Source organism: Schistosoma mansoni, chromosome W (genome assembly GCF_000237925.1).
Source record: "Schistosoma mansoni strain Puerto Rico chromosome W, complete genome".
In the NCBI taxonomy this organism is placed as follows: domain Eukaryota; kingdom Metazoa; phylum Platyhelminthes; class Trematoda; order Strigeidida; family Schistosomatidae; genus Schistosoma; species Schistosoma mansoni.
The window spans coordinates 22,418,556-22,446,328 of NC_031502.1; the positions used below are offsets into that span (position 1 = coordinate 22,418,556).

Here is a 27,773-nt window from a genome sequence, read left to right on the forward strand (position 1 = left end):
AATTTTTATATAATAGTGTTGTTATTATATTAATCACCATGATATCTGTTCAAATGAAACTTTTGAAGTCGTAGTTGGTATCTGTCAGTTATGCTTATCTACAATTAAAATTACGTACTTATTTAAGCCTGTTACTCCCAATGGAGCATAAGCCACCAAACAGCATTCTCCAACACGACACGTCCTGTGCCTTCGTTTCTAGGTCTATCCAATTGTTGTTCATTCTTCTCATATCTACTAAATATCCACAGAAACCACCTTCTGATAATAGTAATAATCATATGTTCACTAGTGACTGACTTCGAGATGTATATCCAGGAGTTCTAGTGAGAAACAGTGACCAGTGGAGTTCATACCACGTCTGTTGTGAGATATCAACTCACTGAAGACAATTAGTGAACGGTTGCTCAACTTCGTGGATAGGTTGGAGTAAGATATTAACACCGTTGGATGCCGGCTCAATGGTCTATCGGTTAAGTGTTCTGACGTGAGACTGGTAGGTCCTGGGTTGGAATGTCGAGAGGTGAGGTCATGGATGCGCACTGCTGAGGAGTCCCATATTAGGACGATTTGGCCGTGCAGTGCTTCCAGGTTTTCCTTGGTGGTCTAGTTTCAAATGACTCACGCTTTGAACATTATTATTCATCATTCATTAATTTCTTATAAGATATGAAAGATAAACTAAATGATCACATTAGTAAATTATTCCCTATCAAGTACAGGTATTACGGATAGTTTAAAGCTGTCGAAATTGAACCTTAAGAAAGAAAAACAAACTTAAATGAATAAAGGTTGATAGTTAACTCTGACCAAGCCCCATATCTATGAATATAATAACGTTTTACAAGGTTCTAGGCTAAAAGCTAATTATTATTTATGTGGCATAAAAGCTGTCATCAAAGTGTATTCTAAAAAGGGTTGATAATGAGATCATAATTTATGGACGAAATTTTGAGGAGCGCTAAAATGACATTGAGATCTTCACTTACTTACTAGGATTACGTGAAGCTTATAGATTAGTATGAGGAATTAGGATTAGGATTTACAGTTGAATGTTAGAGTTAGGAATAATATCTGTGAAGTCATATTATTAAAATTCTAATAAATCCTTTATATACTTATAATTAGGAAGCAGCATACTTTCTGAATATGAGCTTATATATAGGGTAGTCTTTTAAGTATTATAACGTCTTAACTCAAAGTAAACTCTCCAAATATGGTCAGTCACTGAGGTTATCATGTTTTCACTTATTTCTAGAGTTAGTTAATGAAATTCTAGTAAGAGGATCTGACGAATTGAAATAAACCATGTGTCAGATAGTTGTAACCAATGTCATTAAAAGATGACCGTTCATTTGAGTGGATTGATTAAATTAAGAAATGTTAACCATTGGTTCCCAAATAAATAGTTCAACTGTTAAGGACTTTGTGTTAAACGTAAATATTCTGAATTCTATCCCTGGTTAGATTGTGGATGTACACTATTATGGTTTAGCATACAAAGACCAAGCAATTGCCCAGTTTTCAACGATTTTCTGATCAAAATAAGTTTATATTGTAAACTATGAATTTTAGCTATCATTACAACCACTGATGCTAATCATATACTCTTTCTAACAAAATTATGCACTTCAAAGAACTATAGATCTGTTAAAAATTTCTAAAATGTAGTTCGAATATATGATTATGATGAATTCACTTGGTATTGTTAACTTGAATCTTTCCAATGACGTTAACGACTGCAATTGACCAGTCTCGTATTGGCATGTATGCATCATGTGTTAATTAACTAGGTATGACCTTAATTCACAAGTAATATAGGCAAAGATGGATAATGGCTAGTAGTGGAATTCAGTTTGATGAGCGTTTCGTCCTATTTGGGACTCGTCAGCTGGATGTACCTGCATCTCAGAGTTGATGTTCACTCTAGGACTCGGACCAAATACCGTTCGCTTACAAACGCGAATATGTTACTTGCTTAGACACTGAGTTCTAATAGCCACTTGGTTGTGGAATGAGATGAAATTTAATTTCACTTAGTATTGTTTGATTGAATCTTCCCATTGATGTTTAGAACTGCAATTGATCAGTCTCAAAATGGATAACTCGATGGCGTTGAAAGCGAAAGGTACTTGGTTCGAGTTTTAAAGTGAACGTCAACTCTGAGATACAGGTACATCCAGCTGACGAGTCCCAAGAGGGACGAGATGCGCGTCCTCGATTTCACTGCTAGCAACTATCCATCTTTGCTTATAATGATATCTTTAAAAGATTATATATATAGCTTTCATTAAATGTGTTATGTATAGGATATTAAAAATTGAATATTTAATTTTGTTTTTTTTTCCCAACATTTTCTAGGTCATTTCCGATTGTAATTTGAATGAAGGTTAAACTATATATTCAGGAATATTATGGTGGGGATATATTTAAATATTAAACAAAAACTATTCTGATTATGTAAGATCGGTGTTGATAAGTTAAAACGATGAATAAAGTTGGATATAATAACGTGGAATATTTAATATCCCGGCAACTGATTCTGTAAATAAGTTGAAATAATCATTGTTGGTTTTTAAGTATGTCAGGTATGTGATGAAAAGCCGTATGAGCATTCTAGAGTACTTGTCGGTCCTGCTTTCTGCCTAGCCCAACTAGTTATGTCCAGAATACCAATAACAGCCTCTGCAATATGAATCATTATTCTCAAACATACTGGGTTTATATACCAATCAAACAGACTAGATCGTACCATAAAATAGAAAATAACATTTGTACAAGATTTGGTCAAATGTGGCTGTGAATGTGGGGAACAGTAATTAATAGACTGGGGCATAACTCAAGAATGGTAAATCGTATAATAATAGTCTATAGGTCAAAATAAAGCTTATAATAAGAAGGATACGAATATGAATAGTTTAGTTACTTAGCATTTATACAATAGGAAATATACATATCATACTCGTCCATAAATAGTTCTCAAAGTAACCATTCATAAATCTTCACGGGATATAACAGATTGGATTCAGGTTATTTCAGTTTAGCTATGAATATGATCAGTTTAAATCATCAGTTAGTCACTGACTTTGTACTTATTAGGATAATATAGCCTTTTAGAGCTAATGTATCTTTAAAAATTGACCAGATGATATTTAATTACCACAAATAATCTCTATAACAGTTGCCACAAGATTCACTTAGTATTGTTTGTTTGAATCTTCCCATTGATGTTTTAGGGCTGCAACTGGTCAGTCTCTAATTGGCATATGTGCATACTGTGCATATTGCCTCGATATAGCCTTAATTCACAAGCATTATAAGCAGAGATGGATAGTGGCTAGCAGTGGAATGCAGGACGCACGTTTCGTCCTATTTGGTACGTCCGGCTGACGAGTCCCAAATAGGACGAGACGCGCGTCCTGGATCCCACTGCTAGCCACTATCCACCTTTGCTTATAATTGCCATAAGAGTTTGAGAGATGTTATAACCTATCTGCTAAATACAATCAGTAGCCAGGTTATTTGCGTTAATTATATATATAGTCAGTTGAGCATTGAATAAGTGATCGATAACTCATTTTACTATTTTACAATTTCTCAATAAATCTCTAAAGTTGATTTTCATAGGATAGTAGGTATATTCACTTAACATGGCGACACCCTCCAGATAAATAAGTAGTTGAAAGACAACGGTTTCTCATAAAATAATTCTTTACTAGTAGACTTTGAGTTTGAAACTTCGTGTATTTTGCGAGATTTTCGAAGTTGGTTCGAAGTAAGGATAGAGTTTCTTTTGCTAAGTTTGATTCAATTGAAGTGAATAGCGCCGTTATGTAGAAGGATATCATTAGCTCGTCGTCGTTGACTTGAATGTTCTTAATCTGATCATGGAATTGTATGGAATGGTTCGACGAATCCATTAAATGTTTCAGTATTCATGAGATTTCTCTTGACAAATTGTACGTTGGTGTTCTCGGTAGCCACCATCTTTACACATTCTTTACACAGATATTAGTAGTGATATCAGTAAGCATATGAAGCAAAAGTGAATCCTGTGAATTCTTTTTATATTGGAAACTTGAATATTTGATCATAATTTATAATGACGCCTAACAATAAAATCATGCCAGTATGTTTTATCTAGTCTAAAGCTCTTTAGATTCCATTATTAGAATTCAATAACTGTTACTTATAATGTCAGAGTGTTGTATATATTAGATTAATGAGTTACGACAGTCACTATTATGGATAGTGTTCATTTTTTTATCGTAAAGATTTGTGTCTTCCATCTTTTAATACTGAATGGGTCAAAATATTTAGATCAAATTCATTTCTGTATACTAACGATAAGTAAATACGAACCTTTAGCAATGACATTTAAAATGTGCAATTTTTTTATTCAGTTATCTGTTATTTTGAATATCACCTCAATGAACAATGAATTGTTGATTGAGATTATGAATTGATGAATGTTATAACACCATTGAGAACCTGGAAAAACCTGAACGGCGTTTCGTCCTGGTATGAGACTCTTCAGTGCTCTCAAATTTTTAATGGTGATCAATCATTCATCGATTCATGATTTCAACCAAAAAAAATAGGAAGAAACGGCCGTAAAGGGCTTCCATGTTTTCCATGTTGGTCTAGCTTCAATCGACTCACTCTTTCAACTATGAAAATACTAAATCTCCACAAAACCCCTTCTGATAATAATAATAATAATCATATGCTCACTAGTGACTGACTTCGAGAGGTAAATCCAGGAGTTCTAGTGAGAAACAGTGACCAGTGGAGTTCATACCACGTCTGTTGTGAGATATCAACTCACTGAAGACAATTAGTGAACGGTTGCTCAACTTCGTGAATCAGTTGAAGTTAGACATTAACAGTGTTGGATGCCGGCTCAGTGGTCTATCGGTTAAGTGCTCTTGAGCGAGATTGGTTGGTCCTGGGTTGGAACTTCGTGAGTGCGGGATCGTGGATGCGCGCTGCTGAGGAATCCCATAATAAGACGAAACGGCCGTCTAGTGCATACAGATTTTCCATGGTGGTCTAGCTTCAATTGACTCATGCTTTCAACTATGAAAAAAAGTTAACAATCTCTACAACCCCATAGTGAAGTATGAATTATTGAAAATGAATCAACAAACTCCTGAATGGTAATATGGACAAATTAATAAACTTTCAAAAAGTTCGGAATGAGTTTAAATTTGAATGTACCCTGAAAATTCCGAAACGAAATTTAGAATGATATAATTATGACGTAACCACTGGTAGAAAACAAAGAACAATGATAATAGTGTCTAAGCAAATAATGTATGATATGAAGATAATTCGTTTCTCAGATATTAGTATACTGGTATACACATTCAATAAGACATAAATGGAGATAAATCTTTAAGAAATACAGACTTTAGTTACCATGCATTATGCTTATAAGTATTTTAAAAAAAGCATATAATTAACATTCACAGTTTATAACATTCCATTAACAATGATTTATTTCAATACTGAGATCATACTGAGATCTAAAACTATACTATATACGATAAGTAATATAATTTGATCATATTGAAATGTCATTACGTTCACAACTGTACGAGTACTGATATCGTACCATAAGTTATCATTGCGAAGGTTATTACATAGAAACAAAAGTTTTTTGATCTTTTTTTTCTAAATTTAGACATAAATTATTTGGTATCTTTAATATGTAACTCAAATCTGTCTGGTGTAAGCATCATACACAGTTGAACGTATATTATGAAATGTTTGTAATGGGGATGTAATGGTTGTCAAGTAGTACGTAAATTACGTATTCTTTTTGAAAAAAAAAACTCCAGCTTCACAAATGTTTCTCACTAATTTATTACAACGTAGACAAGTTTCATGCTTGTCTTTGCCTTAATACTAATGAAATCAAACTTCGTGTATTGGTTGAAGTTAGACATTAACACCGTTGGATACCGGCTCAATGGTCTATTGGTTAAGTGCTCTGGCGAGAGATTGGTAGGTGTTGGGTTGGAATAGCACGAGGCGGGATCGTGGATACGCACTGCTGAGGAGTCCCACAATAGGATGAAACGACTGTCAAGTTCTTCCAGGTTTTCCATGGAGGTCTAGCCTGAATCGACTCATAATTTCAACTATGAAAATAAATCATAATAATCAACCTGAAATATGACTACTGTTCTCAATAACTTGAGATTGTATGAACTGTATTTTTACATTACATTACATTATTTGAGGAAGTCAGTAAGCCTGAGCCTATGTTTCATGGTAGCTAATATTTATCAGAATTATTGAGTAGAATGCTACATTTTATAAAATTTAAAATTGATTTATTCACTGGAACATTAAAAGACATTTTCGATGGAGTTTTGTTCTCTGAGCTGGATGGTTTGATCGTGGAGCTTTCATCGTTCTTCTGAACGACATCATCAACACAAACTTCAGGTAGACATTTTCACTGTTTGACTTGATTTCAACAAATTATTATAACCAAACATTTACATATGAGATTTGCGTTCTTTGGAACTACAAAAAGTCATCTATTATACAAATATACTACACTTGCTAAATTTGAAAAGAGTATTTCACACCATAAATCTATAGCAAACTAATTTAATAGTTGAATTCATGAGTCAATTCAAGCTAGACCATCATGGAAAACCTAGAATTACTGGACGATCAAATCGTCCCAGTATGGGACTCCTCAATAGTTCACATCTAGATCCCACTCGCGGGATTCGAACACAGGACCTATCAGTCTCACGCGTGAACGCTTAATCTCTAGACCAGTCGGCATCCAGTAGCGTGTTAATGTCTAACTTCAACCAATCCACAGTAAACATTAAATCAAGTTAAACATAATAAAACTTACACATAAGTACCATAAACTGACTAATTCTCACTTCCACTTCACCATAATCTAAATTTATATTTAAATCAACATCTGTTTTAGATAATGTTTCATTTTTTAAACTTGTTATTGATGATAATAAGTTAGATTGATTTTGTGGAATCACATTGAATATCGTTGATAATGTTGTCAATGATGATACTATTTCATATTGTTGAATACTATTTGTAGTTTGATATAGATCCATTGTATAAATAAATATATTTATTTATTATTTGTCAAATGAATCTAATTATTGCCCAGGACAGAGTTGGATAGAGAATGCTGGTGGGCGGCTTATGCTCCTCCACGAGGGGTAACAGGCGTAAGTAAGTAAGTAAGTAAGTAAGAATCCAATTATCCTTTAATTTCAGTAACTAACAAATTGTGTTTAACTATACTGAACCACTCTAACATGTCAAAAGCTATATGTATACATACATATCTTTATGTAGATTGTTGGATATACACATTGGATTACTTAAACCACAATGATCCATTCAATTTAAAAATGATCCAACATGAAGGTCAAGATAAAATATAAACAAAATATCTCCGTAAGAACAAACAAACAAACATTCATAATTCCCGGTAAAGATAGTTCAATAATTCAAATTGTCAATGGATTCTAATATATATATCCGTATATGATTAGTGTTAAATTCCCCTTGTTTCTAGAATGGTGATTACTTGTTCATTGTTTTGAACTATAGAAATAGGCATATTTGATTCATTTCAAATAGGACACTCATATTGGGTTATACTGTTTCTTTTATTCTCTATTCCTCTTCTTGTTATTTATCTTCATTCTTTATTTCTCTATTTGTTAGTAATCAGTTTTGTTTTGTTTTTCTTGTATGTTGTCTACTCATATTTCAATCATAAATCGTTACTGGGTGTAATAATCATAATCATAAATCTCAAAGAAGATATCCCATTTCGATTGGTAACAATATCGTTAGTGTATACAAATGAGATACATATTACAAGTATGAGAGAAATAGAGTGAACTCGTAAATTTTTAGTTTTTTTTTTAGTCGTTCATCATTAGTAACAACGATAACGGCGACAAAAAAAAAATGTCAAGACTATTGTAAACAACATAAAAAACTGACATATATTTATCGAGAATATTCACATTCTTCACTTTGCCAGTTCTCATTCGATATAAATCTATAAATCACTATCTACATTTTTAAAAATGAGATGGGGGTGGGGGGGTGGCTAGGGAACGGAAGGAAAGTGGGCAGGTATACATAGGTAATATACACTTATCGCTAACCATACTATTCATATTAACTAAGTCATAGGAAAATTATTTCATTTTTATCACTAGGATATACTGTGATGAGTATACACACAAATAGCATAGAGTTTATTTTGTATAAATGGGTTTTCATGTTTATGGTTTTGTAAATGCACATACGCACACGCACACACACATACACACACACACGAACACGTACAATAGAGATACTTACATTCATATCAAAATACATATATGAGTACATAATAGTGCCTACCGATAAGCAACAAAACAAATAGTTTTAATTTCTATCTCAAATTGTTAACTCCATTGTTATTCTCTATTTGGTAAGAGATCATTTATATAAATTAGATGAAATGTATAGACAGGTAAATGATATTTTCCTCTTTATTTATTGTGTGAAATGAATAATACTGATGATAATATAGTTATTTGATTGGCAAAGATTATGTCATTCAATTGATATATGTGTGGATAGATAAAAAAACAGGATAAATTAGTGTATAGGCTAGCAATGGAATCCAGTTTCGTCCTACTTGAGACTCATCAGCTGAATGTACCTGCATCTTAGAGTTGATGTTCACTCTGGGACTCGAACCAAGTATCATTCGCTTCAAACGCCACCGCTTTATCCATTCATCATCAACTTTGTAATGGATAACTTAGACTGGGATTCTCAAAGTTTCAACGAGAAACTCTACACATTGTCCAAAACCTATTTCAATGAAAACAGATATTATAGACTATAACTAATCTTGTTCATATATTATAACTAATTAAGTAAAGTATATATCATGGACCGAAGAATTTCAGCAGTTTAAAGATGATATATTCATTGTCATGCTTAATGATCTTCGATATTTTAATTAGTCTGTTACTCAGTAGAGAAGGGTTTGTAAAATTTTACCAAAAAAAATGGAAAGGATCTAAAATTAGTTTGATGAAATGTAGCTAGCTATTGGAATCCAGAACACACGTTTCTCCTTATCTAAGACTAATTAGGTGGATGTATCTTGAACCCAAATTGATCTATACTCTTGGACTCGAACTCAGCACCGTTCGCTTCAAACGCCAACGCGTTATTCACTTAACTACTGATTCCAGATAGTATAAGTCACTTGTATGGCAGACATAAATGCTAACTAGAACTGATCAAAATGTATTATTGACAACTAAATGTCAAATATCATTGAAAATCAACTTACTAAATTGTTATTACTGATCAATAAAGTTCTATAGTCTGTGTGATAATTTTAATTCATCGAAACAATTTCATGAAGGTTATAGATATCAAATAAAAGCATACACTTCATTTGACAACAAAAGTACAACAGATAACATTAGTGAGTCATGAATAAATCCAGGTACTCTTATCATTTACTTAAAATTTAAAGAGCTACAATTTACAATCTAGAGAAAAATGATTGAAATGAGGGGACTGATAGGTTCTAGGTTGAATCATGGGTATACATTGCTGAAGAGTCCCATAATGGAACGAAACGTCTGTCCAATACTTTCAGGTTTTCCATGATGATCTAGCTTCAATTGATTCATGATCTCAGCATCTGAATAGATTATGTGATTAATAGACATAATGTTATATTTAAACAAACAAACAAACAAACAAACAAGAAAACAGATAACTTATTGAAATATTGAAAAATGTCAGGAAAACCGGTAACCCGTAAACAATAAATCAATAAAAACGTACTTATCATTATTATTAAAAAAAGTAAACTATTTAAGTAGTATAGTTTCCTTTTTCTTTTATTTTTTCTTATTAAATTAACAAAAAAGAAATATAGTTGAATGCGTGAGTCAATTGTAGCTAGACCACCATAGAAAACCTGGAAACACTGGACGGCCGTTTCGTCCTATTATGGGACTCCTCAGCAGTGCGCATCCACGAACCCGCTCTCGCGAGATTCGAACCCAGGACTTGCCAGTCTCGAGCCGAAGCCCTTTAACCGATAGACCACTGAGTTGGCATCCAACGGTGTTAATGTCTAACTTCAAAGAAATACAAACTAATTTTAATAGATAGTACAATTTTGTTAAATTTACAAAAAAAAACATTCATGATGGTGTGAGGGGGGAGGGGGTTATTCTTTTTCAATTTAATAAATAATAATAATAAAGGTTATTTATGGTTACATTAAAGTTCATTTCATTTAAGACTAATTCATTAATGCTTTTCTTTTCCCCTTTTTTCATTAAGATTTGTAATGATTGCGTAATTTGATTGTAAATTATTAATTTTGTAATGGTAATATTGATAATAATAATAATACTAATAGTAATATAATGAAATTATTCAAAATGTCAATGATTATCTTTATAGCAACTAAATCAAAAAAGAAAAAAACGAAGTAAAGATATTCCATTTATTACCCAGTTTTTTTTTAAAAAATTAGTTTCTACCACTATACAATAAAGATAAAGTGCAAATCTATTTATTTATGTATCTATGCATCAAGTATATATATATACTCTTATTTATTTAATTATACGTTAGATAATATGAATAGTGAATGATAAAAAATTTGAAAAGGATATGTAAAAATAGAGGACCCTGGAATTTAAATATATTGTTCTAGTGAATTGTTATATATTGATCCGTTCAAAGGTGAATAAGGCTGGTGCCATCAAATGCCAAGAGTGGGGAGCGTCCTCCCTCCCTTTCGAAATACTCTCACATGGCCACGCGTATATAGCCTCTGTCAGAGAAGTCCTACTCACTGCATTCACGTGGTAGGGGTGTTGGTTACGAAATTGAGAGGACGAAAAGTAAATGTTCTGCGCTTTAACCGCGTTCGTAGACACGAAGTATCCACCTAGGGGAGTTGGAAAACTCTCATTTCAAACCAATAGTGCACATGGACTCCAGTATCCTTAGGGAACAAATGGAGTATGAACCGATCGTCGGTCACCGGCTACAATGAGACTGCATCTACTCACGATGCTCCACTGCTTTGTGGATCAGACCTTTAGGTCGAAGGCTCCGGGTGTGTTCCCCTAAAAAACCAACTGCTTGAGTTTGGGCACCTGGGCAGTATCACAGCTTTCACACAAATGAAATGAGATTTGTGAGGCGCATATATACCTGGTGCGCCTTTGTACCAATATTTATGTGTTTGAATAAATAAATAAGAATAAGTTTGGTTAAAAAAGAAAAATTCCAATATAATGACTTTATGATGAATGTCGTTAAATTTAACATTTTAACAATGCATAATGTCTTTTTAATGATTAATTTTAATAGCTGGATTAATAAGTCGATGTATGCTAGACTACCATCGAAAACCTGAAAGTACTAGTAGAGTCAGGGATCTACATCAAACAATTGATAAATGGTTACGCAATCATTCATCGATCGATAGAATTAAGATAATGACACTGTTAGATGCCGTTTCAGTCGTCTGGAGGTTAAGCGTTCGCGTGCGAAACCAAAGGTCCTTCGTTCAATTCCCGCGTGTAGGATCGTGGATATGCATTGCTGAGTAGTCCCATACTAAGACGAAATGTCCATCCAGTACGTCCAGGTTCTCTATGGTGGTCTAGATTAAATTAACTCATGAGTTCAACTATTAAAAATAATTGATTTAACCAGCGAGTATAGTAAGTAGTTAGAAATTAAAAATTAGTTTAACGATTTAATTATCATTATTTCACCAAAACTGAAAAAAAAGATTATTTTTACAGTCAATTCTTTACAGTATTCGATGAATATGAATGCGATTGCGTTTTCTTTTTTCGAATGAAAGTGGTACGTTGTTTACGAAAGATACTGAATGTCTGTTGACCGGATGCCGTCAGCAACAACTCACTGTGAGAGAGAAGAAACCACCTTTTAGTTGAAAACAGGGAATTAAGAAATGATGATGGAGGTGGATAGGATACACTATACGTAAATTATTAGAGTGTATCACAAGGCAAGCACTAACTTAGAATCGTGAAAGGAAACCGAAATGAGGAAGGGCATGGAATACACTGCGTCGAGAATAGGAAGCAGACATGAAAAGGATGAACAGCAATTGTAGAGAACTGGAATGGATTGTCCAGAACCAACTTGAATGAAGAATGCTGGTGAGTGGCCTATGCTCCTCCATGAGGGGTAACAGATGTAAGTAAGTAATATGCATATCGTTGATTATCTACAAGTTCGTCTACCAAAAATCTACAAATTATTTGGAATATCACAAGAAAAAAACACTGTTAAGTAGTTCAAACTTGCTGAATAGCAAAGAATGTTTTTTTTCCGTTTTAAGTAAATGTTCCTGAAATACTCGATTTGTTATACAATCTGAATAATATCAGAAGGCGTTTTGTGGATACCTTAGTAATTTTATAGTTGAATTCATGAGTTATTTGAAGTTAGACCACCACGGTAAACTTGGAACCACTAGACGGCCGTTTCGTCCTATAATAGGATTCCTCAACCGGGTCTGTTGTGAGATAGTAACTCACTGAAGATAATTGTGGAAGGTGGTGCAGTTTCGTGGATTAGTTGAAGTTAGACATTAACACCGATAGATACCAGCTCAGTGGTCTAGTGGTTAAATGCTCGCGCGCGAGACTGATAGGTCGTGGGTTCGAATTCCACGGTCGGAATCGTGGATGCCCACTGCTGAGGAGTCCCACAATAAAATGATTTGTCCATCTAGTGCTTCCAGGTTTTCCATGATGATCTAGCTTTAATTAGCTCATGAATTCAACTATAAAACTATCTAAATATTTTGTAATATATTGAACTTTTGAACTATCAAGTAAAGAAATGCATCAATGAACTTTTTCAATTAGATACTTATTTTAAATCAAGGTGAACTTTAACAAAATATATGAATGAATGTGTTTTTTTTTAAAATTACATAACCTGGTAATAAAATGTTCACCTAGCAACTATTTTGGATGATGACCTTTTGTTTTTGTGGATATTTGAAAAAGTAATTAATCTTATTATATATTTAATATTTGAAGTGATTAATGATGCCTAATTGTGAAAATTATGACAACATATACCCATGTCATTGTTTAAATTAAGAGTTGAACAGAACATTGAACAATTGTTTTTGGGATTTTAATGAAGTGATTTTACCTTTTTTCTTCATATTTCTGTATACATTTACTATATATACAACTACTGTGTTTGTACTACTGATATCAACAGATATAAGTAGTATGTATCATCAATCGAAACTGAAATACCTGGTACAAGAAGCTTTAGAAGGTTGATAAAAGAGAACAAGAATAGAGAATGATTGGTGTGGTGCTTTCAAGTTTTCAATGGTGGTCTAACAACAATTGATTCATGATCACAATCAAAACACTTAACAATCTCAGTAACCTCATACTAAAATATAAGTAGTATGCATCATCATTCGAAAGTGAAATTCCTGGCTTCAGAAAGTTATGAAGGTTGAGAAAAAGTGAACAAGAACAGAGAATGATTGGTGTGGAATTGAAGGAACAATGAAGTCTGAGACGATAGATTAACAATTGACAAATGAAGTATTCACTGTGTGGTTCTCAGATTTTACTAAGATTTTCTGTAATTTTGTATTCAAATACATTTGTTTGTCCCCACTTGTGTTCTCGTTCACTACACAACAATACATAATGTATATTGATAATTATTAAAAATGACTAGGAAGGTCAACTGGTAATTAGCAAAAATACATTTGTTGTTTCATTGGTTAACTGAATTCAAAATTGTGGATCATTGACTTCATACACGTTTACATTTGATATAAAGGTGATAGCTTCATCCAGTAAGTAGTATCATGATTGTTCATCAATTATGAATATTTTCATAGTTGAAATCATGAGCCGACTGAAGCCAAAACAACATGGAAAACCTGGAAGCACTGAACGGTCGTTTCGTCTTATTGTGGGATTCCTCAACAGCGCGCATCCACGATCCCACCTCGCGAGATTCGAAGCCAGGACCTATCAGTCTCGCGCGCGAGCGCTTAACCGACATTTCACTGAACCTACCGGCATCCACTGGTGTTAATGTCTAATTTCAACCAATCCACGAAGTCAAGCAACAATTCACCATTATCTTCAGTGAGTTACTATCTCACAACAGACCCGGTTGAGGAATGTTACTATAGGACGAAACGGCCGTCCAGTGGTTCCGGGTTTACCATGGTGGTCTAGCTGCTAATAACTCGTGAACTCAACTACAAAATTACTAAGATGTCCACAAAACTCCTTTCGATATTATTCTCACTCTGAAATTTCCACAAAACCCCTTCTAATTATGAATATGATAAATAGGAGGGATAATTTTTCAGTTTCGTCTGGTTTCCTTTGATTCTTTAGCTGATGTATGTGCAATACCCATTTCAAAAAAAAATAAGATCTATATTTTTTTTGTTAATTAACACTCATTCACTAACGTACACCCACAATCTTGGGGGGCGACTGGTGCTGCCTATAATATTTGAACCAAAATCAACCAGGTTCAGAGTCTAAGACTACTCACTTGATCTCCTGTAAGCCTGAGTTATTTATAATTACCGGTCACTGAGTAATATTAGATCATATACTGGTAATAAACTTACATCATGGGTTTCCTGTGGACTACTTTGAACTATTTAATACCGAAATGTAATATACGTTATGTCTAGTCATTTAGACTAACAATCATATCACAAATAGATGGACAGAATTCTATGGGCCCTAAGAACTAGAAATAATGTGACTCTGATTAATACTTAGTGATTAAATGAATAGTTGGACTTCACACTTCAAAGAAATAGATTCATCGTAGTGGTTTACTATTTAAATAACATAACGTTTCTTCGAAACCATAATCATCTTAGTATATTTGTAACGTTCATTACTGTTTACTGGTGGGCGAACTATACTCCTCAACGAACGGTAACAGGCATAAGTACGTAAGTAAGTAAGTCTTTACTGTTATTTAACATTAGTATTGATAGTTATGGGCTTTGATTTTTGTGATCCATAAGTTAATCATCAGACACTATTGTTTTGATATAAACTTTACGCAAGATAACACATCTTCGAATGATATCTTGATTTATAAACAATTTACGTAAACATCTTATGCAACCTGTAATGGATAACATTGATTCAATATTGTACATAATGAATGTTAGTCAATTCCTATCTTTGAATGCCTCAGTAATTGATAATTTTCTCCAATTATGTCTCATTAACTTGTGAGTAGTCTGTGTTTTAATATTTACCCTTCATATACGTACAACTACAGACGAATTCGACTGAAAATAAACTGAACATACCCGGTTCAAGAGACTTTTAAGAATATCAAATAATTCCTAAAAGCATGACATTTAGTTCAGTTAAAAATCAATAAGGATATCGAACGAGATCGGATATATCATTTCACTCATCAAAAGTGGACCAGTAATGTGATTCGAAGGCAACAAAACGAGACGGTCCATTTGAATGCTAGAGAAAATTAAGACCTTAAAACATATGAGAACAGTCAATCACAATTAAAAATAACCGAAAAAAATGATTTAAGACTCGTAGAACGACTAAGAAATTTAAGCAAAGATGGATAGTGGCTAGTGATTGAATCCAGTTTGACGCGCGTTTCGTCCTATTTGGGACTCGTCAGCTGGATGTACTTGCATCTCAGAGTTGATGTTCACTCTTGGACTCGAACCCAATACCTTTCGCTTTAAACGTCATCGAGTTAACCACTCAGCCGCTGAATACGCACAATATGCACATATGCCAATAAGAGACTGACCAGTCGCAGTCCTAAACATCAATGGGAAGAATCAAACAAACAATACTAAATGAATATAGACTAAGAAATTTAGTTCTACAAGAAATATACACTCTCCATAACAACAACAACAACAAACTCAGAAAATCACTTTCATCTACATATACAATCATATTGTATATCATCTAAGAGCCTCAACTGGTTAATATGATTCAGTAGAAAGAATTTCACTCATTATATCCTAAATCAGGACAATACAACGTTTAACTGATATTATAGAAAGCACCAATTATCTATATAACTATATCTATGTATAATATCCAAATTCATTAAAATAACTTTAAATCAATTCAATAATTTGATCATATATTGATACATAGATACAAAAAAATGGCGTCATTCATATAAAACAAATATGAGAGGGGGGGGGAAGGGGAAGTGTATCCACAATGTTTGTTTATATTATGTTCATATTTTAAAAAAAAACAGATTGTTTTCACATGAAATTGTTTATTTGAGCTCCTATTGAAGGTTAATTATCCTTAATTCTTAGTTCATATATAGATAGATATAGATAGATAATTATGCACTTTATCAAATTGAAGTATATTTATCATCATTAATGTTTACAAACAAACAAACAAAACAAAACAAAACACTTGTTTAATTCCTTAAGTAAATTACAATTTACTTGGAAACAAGAAAGGAAAAAAGAAAATGTATAACATTTACAAATATTTCTTAATGTTATTAGAGATTAGGTTTCTATGTTATTTTTCATTATATATATATACAACTATGAATAAATAACTGTAAATAAATAAACAAATGAGAGACTGGTAGGTCCTGGGTTCGAATCTTGTGAGGCGAGGTTGTGGATGCGCACTGTGGAGGAGTCCCACAATAGGACGATTTGATCGAGTTTTCCATAGTGGTCTAACTTCAATTGACTCACTCTTTCAACTCTAAAAATACTAAATCTCCACAAAACCCTTTCTGAAAATAGGATTCAACAGAATGTTACAAACGTATAAATAAACAAGTATTGATTCAAACCCTCACATAGAATCCTGAAAGCCAATGGAAAAGAGAACGACCAAAGAACATATTACGCCAAGAAATGGAGACAGACATGAGAAGAATGAACAAAAGTTGGATAGAACTAGAAGATAAGTCTCTCAGGACAGAGTGTGTTAGAGAATGATGTTCGGTGACCTATGCTCCATTAAGAGTAACAGGCGTAGGTTAGTAAGTAAGTAAGTAAGATTAACTTCTTCAGGTCAAGTTTAACATGAGTAAACAAGTTATGGACGTATGAGCACCACAATACGACGAAACGGCACTCTAGTGCTTTCAGGTTTTCAATAGAGATCTAACATCAATCGGTTCATGATCTCAACCAATAACTTAATAATCTCCACAGCCCTATACTGATAATTACTATATGCTCATTAGTGACTAGCTTTGTGAGAGAATTCTCATAGTTCTAGTGAGAAGCCGTGACTAATGGAGTTCAGTAGGTGTCGGGTAGTGATAGCTATCTACCTGAGACAATGGATAAATGGTTGCATAGTCATGGATCGATGGAAGTTAAACATTAACACTGTTGGATGCCGGTTCAGTGGTCTAGTAGGTTAAGCGTCCGCGCGCGAGACTGAAGGTCCTTCGTTCAATACTCTCGAGCGGGATAATGGATGCGCACTGCTGAGAAAATCACCAAACTGCATCACGAGGCAAGCCCTAACTTAGAATCCAGAAGGGAAACCGAAAAGAGAAAGGCCAAAGAACACATTACGCCAGGAAATAGAAGCAGATGTGAAAAAGATGAATAGCAAGTGGAAAGAATTAGAAAGGATCGCTCAGGACAGGGTTGGAAGGAGAATACTAGTGTGCGGTCTATGATCCTCCACGAGTGGTAACAGGCGTAAGTAAGTAAGTAAGTAGATACTGCAGAGAAGTCCCACAATTAGGCGAAAGGGACGTCCAATGCTTTTAGGTTTTCAATGGTGATCTAACATCAATCGATTCATGATCTCAATCAATAATATATGAATTGTTATTTAAAATAAATCTAAATAACCGAATCTTTAATGACAATTCTCTGTTTCTATGATTATTATTTATTCAGTCTATACAAGCTTATTTATTAATGATTTATTGAAAGATGTAAAGAGGAAATTTCACATGTCAAATTTACTGAATTACTTTTGTCATTTGAAATATTCTACAATATAGGTACAATTTACTACACTGTTGCGTGACAAATAAAAGTAATTGAGTAAAAATGAATGGTGACTAGTAATAGAATCCAGGATGTATGTTTTGTCTTTATTAAAACTTGTCAGCTGAATGTATCTACATCCCAGAGTTGATGTTCACTCCGAGACTCAAACTTAGTAATGTTCGCTTCAAATGCAGATACATCCAGCTGACGCTTTCCAGATAGGACGAAACACGGATCCTGGATTATACTGTTAGCCATCATAAATCTTTGTTTGCTTGTAAATTAAGGCAATATCGGGATAATTAACACAGGATGAACATATGTCAATGAAAGATTGATCAATTGAAGTCCTAAACATTAACAGGAAGATTCAACCAATCGGACAATAGATTTTCTTAGAAATTTGAACACAAAATCTTGTCACTGAATATATGAATCCTTATCATTAGTTGACTTAATATTTTAGTTGTGAATTTAGTTAGAATACTTTTTTAAGCTTGATGTAAAGGCAATTTTAGTTTAGCACAAAGGGTAAGACTATAGTTTATGGACTACCTTTGAACGAATCTAAAGTGAACTTGATATGTTTCAACCAGTCATGATTCAAAATCTGTTCGAGGTTAGAAAAAGGCTCTGCAGTTTTGAAATTGTAGCGCATATGGTACAGGAACTCAACCATGTGACTTCATAACAGTTGACCTCTGGAACCATGATAGGGTCGTAAAGATTCTTTCATCCTCGACCCCATGCTTCTACATTATTTGTATACTCCCTTGGTGATGTCCACAAAATGTCGCTTGTGAACAATAATATGATGCATGCAACTAAATTTATATAGGCCTCGATATGCTACACAGTTATCCGTGTATATTCTGGTACCCGACTGCACATACTCTTGTATAATTGTTATGATCGTTGTAGACTGTGTGTTTTTTACTTACTGGAAGTGTCCCTTTTGAGATGATATATCATATATACTAAGGATCCACAAAGGATATTTAAGGAAGTGCTACTTATGCAGTATTCTTTAACGCTTCTTCCTTTATTGAATTTGCGTATGGGACCACTTAACAATACGTATTCACGATCCCGCATGCAGGACTTGAATCTAGGACCTAGGATCTCACAAGAGAATGGTCAAACTCTAGACCACTAAGTTTGCATCCAACGGTCCTGGGTCCGAGTCTTGTATGAGAAATCGCGGATGTGCACTTCTGAAGAGTCCCATGCTAGGACAAAACGGCTGTTTATTGCTTACAGGTTTCCAGTAGTGGTCTAACTTTGATCGGTTGATGATCTCAAATATCTCCACAATCTTATATTGATCTTTGAAAATTTCGAATTGGACAAGTTAATAATAAAGAAAGAGAATTTGAAGAAAACAAACAACCACTTTTTGTTTGAAAAAAATAAACCCCACATCTAAATTGACCGTCTAAAATTAAATTAATTTACATAAATTTCATTATTTTATAGAATATTTCAAAGTTTTGTCAATTAGATTAATAAACTAGTTTGATTTCTTTAACCAAATTGGTTTACAAATTGAATCTTATTATTGATGGTATTAAATAAGAAGGAACCAGACTATCCAATGAGATCAATCGTTTTTAAAAGCACTGTGCAGACGTTTTGTCCCATTGTTGGATTCCTCAGCAGTGCTCATCCACGATCCGGCCTCACGAGATTCCAACCCAGAACCTATCAGTCTGGCACGCGAGCGCTCAACCAGTAGACCACTGAGCCTGCCAGCATCCGATGGTGTTAATGTCTAGCTTCAACCGATTCATGAAATTGAGCGACACTAATTAAGTTATGAAGCACGATGCGTTAACATTAGAACTTACATAACATGTATCGCATCAATTTATACTACAGATTGTAAATGCTACTTGTAATAAATCATGAATTAAATAATTTTATAACTATAAATTGTTGAATAAAATCTCCGTGGTATTATTAAACAGAAATGGATGATGGTTAACAGTATAATCCAGGACGCGTGTTTCTACCACTTTTGGAACTCATAAGAATATGTACTTACATCCCAGATTTGATGGTCACTTCATGACTTCAACCCAGTACCGTCTTATCCAGACTCCATTACTCTAGTTACGTTGCTACTGAGTCCAGGTAGTAACTGGCTTGTGTAATTGAGTGAATTCCCGTTCTAATTTACATATATTGGTTGCTTGGATCTTCCCGTAGGTGTTTAAAGCAATAAATGATCAGAAACCACTATCCGTCTGTACCTTAAATAGCTGGAAATATCGAGGCAATCCACATAGAATGTACAGGTACCAAAAGAGATTTATGAATTGCACCACTAAACATTGATGAAAAGATCCAAACAACCAATATCTATGTCTTCAAATCAAAAACTGATAGATCCAAAGATAATTCACTAAATAGTCATATAAGAAACCCTGGTTAAGATCCCTGGTAGAGTGATTACGGGACATTACTGAAATATTTCATATGAAAAAAAGATCTGTTCAAGGATTTCAGGTTCATAATGGATCGATTTAAGAAAGTTAAAGTATCATATATAATATGAGATATACAATTTAAAGTGTAAAAATGAAAAAAAATCATACTGTATAAATGAGATGGTGAAGAAGATTAGTAGCTCAGGTAGATGATATTGATGGAGTTTTGTTCTCTGAGCTGGATGGTTCAATCGTGAAGCTTTCATCGTCTTTCTGATCAACATCATCAGCATCCGAATTATGTGCCGATGATGTCGTTCAGAAGAATGATGAATGCTCCACGACTAAACCATCCAGCTAAAAGAACAAAACCCCATCAAAATACTGTATAAATGTTAAACAATAATATCATGATTCATAATATAAAGTTTACAATTTTGTTTTAATTTGTTTGACATTTTCTACTGATTCTTGTCAGGTTGTATGATAACATAAAGAAAAAAGAAACAGTTTGAATAATGTAAATGACTGACAGAATTAGTTTAATAAGTAGAAAATTCCTACAAAAAATGTACTTATATGTATAGTTAGATAGATAGGTAGATAGATAGGTAGATAGGTAGTTAGATAGGTAGTTAGATAGGTAGTTAGATAGGTTTAGTATTCTATGCATACCCACAAGTGACATTTACTAATATTCATTTGATGATTAAGTTAGAATTAAGCAGAAAATATCTATGGACCTTATATTATTTACTAATTAGTAAAGGTTGTTTCTTTTTCAAAAAAACGTATTCTGGATTTTCTTTCTTAAACAAGGGTAGTTAGTCAATAATAATTGTAACTTGTATGATTATGAAACATGATGCTACAAAATTGGATTGTTTTCAGATAATTAAATGTAATGGGTAGTGTAGTGTAGTGAACGAGAATACAAGTGAGGACAATCAAATGTATTTGAATACAAAATTACAGAACATCTTAGTAAAATCCGAGAACCATACAGTGAATACTTCATTTGTAAAATGTTAATCTATCGTCACGGACTTCATTGTTCTTTCATTTCCACATCAATCATTCTTTATTCTCGTTCTCTTTTTATTCGATCTTCTAAACCTTAATGTGCCAAGCGTTTCAGTCTCGATTGATGATACATACTACTATATATATGTTGACATCAGTAGCATACATCACATTGGAATCAAATTTGTATGTCTAGTAAGAAATGTATCTTTTTGGTCTAAAACTTCATAACAATGAATTCTAGACTGCAAACGATATTAATAATTGAAAAGATCTTGATCCATTATCTATATATTACTTGCTTGAATGACATTTCAATATTAGTAGAAAATTTTATAGCGGATGATTTAAAGGTTTAGTGAATGGGTTTGAATCGTGATAACAGGCAGTTCACAATAAATGAGGGTGATTGAAATGTATAGAGAATTAGATAAAGTTATAAATGATGAATTATTATTTCTGTTTATTATTAGTGGCTTTATTCAATATTTTACTTTTGGTGCAATATAGAATTCTCAGCGCAAAGTGTTATATCGATTGAGTGAATGCCCTTAATAAGACCGTCTATCAGAGAGGAGTGAATTGTCGATCAGAGTAATGATACACAAAGCCGTATGCACAGTCTTGAGTACTTATCAGTCCTGCTTTCTGCCTAGCCAATTCAGTTAAGTCTAGAACATCAATAACAGCCTCTGCAATATCAATCATTATTCTCAAACATACTGGGTTTATATACCAATCAAACAGACTAGATCGTACCATAAAATAGGAAATAACATTTGTACAAGATTTGGCCAAATGTGGCTGTGAATGTGGGGAACAGTAATTAATAGACTGGGGCATAACTCAGGAATGGTAAATCGTATAATAATAGCCTATAGGTCAAAATAAAGCTTATAATAAGAGGGAGACGAATATGAATAGTTTAGTTACTTAACAATTATACAACAGGAAATATGCATATCATATTGGTCCATAAATAGTTTTCAAAGTAACCATTCATAAATCTCCACGTGATATAACACAAAGTATTTCAACAAGTTTCCTTTTCTTACTTCTTAACTGACCCTTGAGATAAATATTGAATGGTCGACAGTTAGATGTTGGAAGTTCAGGAATCGACGTTTGAATAATGTTCATAATGAATTAATTTAGGTCATCTTTGAAGCATGAAAAATGTATATCATATTGATGTTCCTCATAATAATCTTATAATAACTAAATTCATCTTATAGAGAATTTAAGTGAACCTTTATTCCGTGGATGTGAACTAAAGATATGTGATACATTATTTGCATTGATTCTATCTATTTATTATGCTCAAGTACACCAAACAGTTATATGTGCGACTGTTGTACTTTTTTAATGGTTGAATTCATGAGTCAGTCTAAGCTAAATAACCGTTGAAAACCTAGAAGCACTGAACGGCTGTTTCGTCCTAGTATGGGACTTTTCAGAAGTGCGAATTCACAATCTCACACACAACACTAGTACCCAAGACCTTCGATTTCACGCAACTTTCCATTCATTGTTCGAGATAGATGACCGTCTCAAACCTAACACGGACTGGACTCCACTGACTACAGCTTCTCACTGGAACTCCAGGAAGTTCATGTTGAAGTTAGTCACTAGTGAGCAACATAATTATTATCAGAATGGAGATTTATAGAGATTGAATTTCACAAGTCAATCTTTTGTGCAACATCTCTCAATAATAAATGGTTCAATCATGACTGTAACCTTTTATAAAGAGAGAATCACAATGAACTGTATTAGCCTTTATGATGTAACATTGAACTTGATATAAGAGGTTATATTGTTCAAGATAATGATCAAAACTTGATCAATGAAATCACATTGACTAAAATTCAATACAAAACCATTAACATATCAAACTTATTATATATAGTTGAAATCATGAGTCAATTCAAGCTAAACCACCATGGGAAACCTGGACGCACTGGACGGCCAAATCGTCCTTTTGTGGGACTCTTCAGCAGTGTGCATCCACGATCCCGTCTCATGAGATCCGAACCCAGGACCTATTAGCCTCGCGCGCGAGCATTTAACCGATAGGCCACTGAACCGGCATTCAACGGTGTTATTGTCTAACTTCAACCAATATAAAAAATTACTAATAAATCTCCACAAAATGCCCACATATCAAACTTCTATTAACTAAATGTCTACTTTATACGGATAGTTTATAATTATTAAAATCTTTCTACCATATTTGGTAAGCAAAGATGGATAGTGTCTAGCTGTGGAATCCAGTTTGACGCGCGTTTTGTCCCATTTGGGACTCGCCAGCTCGATGTATCTACATCTCAGAGTTGATGTTCACTCTGGGACTCAAACCAAGTACCCTCGCTTCAAACGCCATAGCGTTATCCACTCGGCCACTGAGTCCTGATAGTTACTTGCTTGTGCAATGGGGTGAAGTTTAAATTCACTTAATATTGTTTGTTTGAATTAAGGCTATATCGAGGCAATACGCACAGTATGCACATATGCCAATTAGAGACTGACCAGTTGCAGTCCTAAAACATCGATGGGAAGATTCAAACAAACAATACTAAGTGAACTTTCTACCATACGTTCATATTTTTTCAATTCAATCCATTTTGATTCTTTGTTATAATCATATTACCATTTTTCTAAGGTTAACTATCAGCTTTTTTTCAATATTATTAGATTGATATAAGTTACACATTAACACTTTTGGATGCTATCTCAGTGATCTGAAAATCAAATGTTCGTGCACGATACTGATTGGTCCTGTGTTCAAATCTCGTGAGCGAGATCGTAGATGGTCACTATCGAGAAGTCTCATATTAGGACGATTTAGCCATTCAGTGTTTCCAGGTTTCTCATGATAGTCTAACCTTAGATGACTCATGAAGTCAAGTATTAGAACTAACAAAAACAGTCCTAGTAAAACCATATTTTTTTTATATTAATCATATGATATAATCATAAGTTTTTTCCCTGATTATCTACTGATATATATTAATGACGATAATGTAATGAGAAGACGAAGATTATCAGAAGTATTCTCTAAAGGATTCTTTTGAATTGGTCGGTTATTTAGGTGACATTATTATCAAAGGAAAACCTATGTGCTCATTTGAGGTGAATTCCTTATTCACAAATGTACCTTTAAAAAAGACTATTGACATTTTATGTGACTATATATTTTCAAACAACCTTAATTTACCTATCCCCTTAAAAATTCTTAAAGATTTATTACTTTTATGTACTGATAAAGTTCAGTTCACTTTTGAAGGCGAATACTTTCGCCAGATTGATGGGGTCGCTATGGGTAGTCCGTTAGGACCATTATTAGCAGATGTGTTTATGGCACATGTAGAAAATTTATCTGAAGACTTAATCAAAAACATGTCACTTTATAAGAGATATGTGGATGATATCTTAGTAATCGGTGAAAGAAAGGAAGATATAAACTTCCTTTTGAATAAATTTAATACTATCCAAAACCACATCAGTCTTTCATGTGAAGAGGAGAAGAACGACCAGCTACCCTTCTTAGATGTACTTCTAAACAGACGAGAGGATGGCTCAATAAAACGATCCATTTTTCGAAAACCGACGTGGACGGGTCAATATCTTAGTTACTATAGTTATTGCCCTGTACAATACAAACGTGGTTTGGTAAAGTGCCTTTTTAACAGGCTTCGTCGTATTTGCACAAATGACGCCATTGATGACGATGTTAAGTTGTTAACCAAGACATTAATCGGGAATAGCTATCCACCTAAATTTATCAATAGATGGAAAGTTCAGGGCACAGTGAGACCTACTGTAGCCTTGGTAGAGAAAAAGCCTGTCTACATCACCTTACCATTTAGAGGTGATTCAAATAGCCTTTTATTGAAACAAAGGCTTAAATCGGTTATCAACAAAACGTATTGTGCTGCGAAAGTCATAATCAAGGAAAGAACTAGGTCCATGCTTCATTCAAAACCTAGACGACATGAAAACGATTGTGTCACATCCCACTGCGTTTACCAATTTAAATGTGTGTGTGGTCACACATACATAGGGAGGAGCAATCGTGATCTGAAAATTAGGGTGGGTGAACATGTGCCAAAATGGTTGCAAAAACAAATACAGTCGAATGACCCTCTATTGCTAAACATATAATCGAAACAGGTCATAAGATTGATCTAAACTCGGCTTTTGTTGTGTTGTTTAAAAGTTGTAAAAGGGCGTATACTAAGGTTTATTGAAGCCTTAGCCATACGAAAATTCAAACCCCCTTTGTGTATTCAAAAACAGTTTGTTCTCTCTTTAAACCTACCCTGGTAATATTAGCTTATTATCCAGAGTGATTAGGTGTCAAGTTGTTTTCACATTATTTTATCATTATTACCCTTGTCTATTTCTTAACCTTCATTTCCAGTCTAGTTGACCTTTTATTTTTATATATAAATGTTCTTAACAAGTATATGTGTGATCAGATTGTTCGAAATGTATTGCGCTAATATCTCATCACATAGTTCTGATAATCTTCGTCTTCTCATTACATTATCGAAATTTATCAAAGGGACTAATTTTTCAAAGTTGAAATCATGAGTCAATTGAAGCTAGACCAACATTGGAAACCTGGAAGCACTGGACGGCCGTTTCGTCCTATTATGGGACTCCTCAGCAGTGCGCATCCACGAACCCGCTCTCGCGAGCGAGATTCGAACCCAGGACCTACCAGTCTCGAGCCGAAGCCCTTAACCGATAGACCACTGAGCTGGCATCCAACGGTGTTAATGTCTAATCTCAACTGATCCACGAAGTTGAGCAACCATTCACCAATTGTCTTCAAACCCCCTTCTAAAGGGACTAATTGCTTTAAATATATTAATGAATTGATTGATTAATTGACTAGATAGCTGCCTTGCCTACTGACTGACATATTTGTCACCTTAATAATCGATTTTATTTATCGATAAAATCTTTCACTTTTTAGAAAAAAAGTTTTTCAACGATAACTTAAGATAGAAACAATAAATTGTAGATGAGTTACGCTTCATGTCCTTTTGTTGTTGTTGATTTAATGTAAATAATAGGGTATTTCACTATATTGAATATGATCTTAGATAGTACTTACTACTTCAATGATTATATTGTTTTTGATAGTGAATACAAAGATTAATTGTAAAGACTGATTACAATATATAGTTGAGACCAAATATATTTTGATGGATTTCATAATTCTGTCTTCAGTCTGTCTATTATCAGTATGGGGTTATGAAAATGGTTAAGATTTTGATTGAGATCATGAATTGATTGATGACAGATCACTGGAAGCACTAGATAGACAATTAATCCTAGTATGTGACTTTTCAGGAGTAAGCACGCGGGATTCAAACTCAGAACATTCGGTCTCGAGAGCGGACGCGTAACCTCTAGACCACTGAACCAGCATTCAACAGTGTTAATATATAATTTCAATCAATCCATAATCTTATACAACCTTTCATCCATTGTATAATGTATATAATTATCTTACAATCGACACAAATTGGAGTTCACTGGTGACGGTTTCTCACTAGAATTTCAGGAAATTCATCTTGAATCTAGTTATGAATGAGTACATCATTATAAAAATAAACTGATTTACCAATATCAATCTTCATTTTTTTATTTCGATATAAATATAATTTAAAAAAATAAGAAAAAAAAGAATTTCAGGTCATATTTTGTCCATGTAAAATTTAATTTATTTTTAACCGCCTAAAGGAAAATTTTTTTGTATTTTATTTTATTTTTATTTTTTTTTTACAAAATTTTATGAATTTAATATTTTTCTCTTTTTTTTTTCTTATTTGAACTTTGAATTCATCTCTATTTTTGTTTATTTGTTTATTTTCAGAGGGAGGGGAGAGTTCGTGGAGATTTTAGTAGTCGATTAAGTGCTTGCACGCGAGACTGATAGGTTCTGGGTTTCGAATCTCGTGAGGCGAGATTATGGATTCGCACTGCCTCTGAATAGTCTCACAATAGGACGAAGCGGCCTTAAAGCAATGCTTCCAGGTTTTCCATAGCGGTCTAGCATCAATTGACTCATGATCTCAACTCTATTTTTTTATTTGTTTGTTTTGTTAACTTGTTTTTCTTTTTCTTTTTTTTTAACCTTACCTTACCGTTATATTTATTATTCTGATATCATAAGTTTTTGATTAGGG

General features: G+C 33.6%; 1 protein-coding gene across 1 annotated transcript in view; it reads right to left on the minus strand.

Annotated features, from left to right (window-relative positions):
- Smp_152410 (hypothetical protein) overlaps positions 1 to 7,109 on the minus strand; it is a gene marked incomplete at both ends in the record, with an annotated part of 15,941 nt that extends 8,832 nt beyond the window's left edge. Inside the window, one exon of the mRNA XM_018788999.1 lies at positions 6,884 to 7,109. Coding sequence (XP_018654486.1) covers positions 6,884 to 7,109 — 226 coding nt within the window. The remainder of the gene's footprint in view (positions 1 to 6,883) is intronic.
- Between the last annotated feature and the right edge of the window lie 20,664 nt (positions 7,110 to 27,773).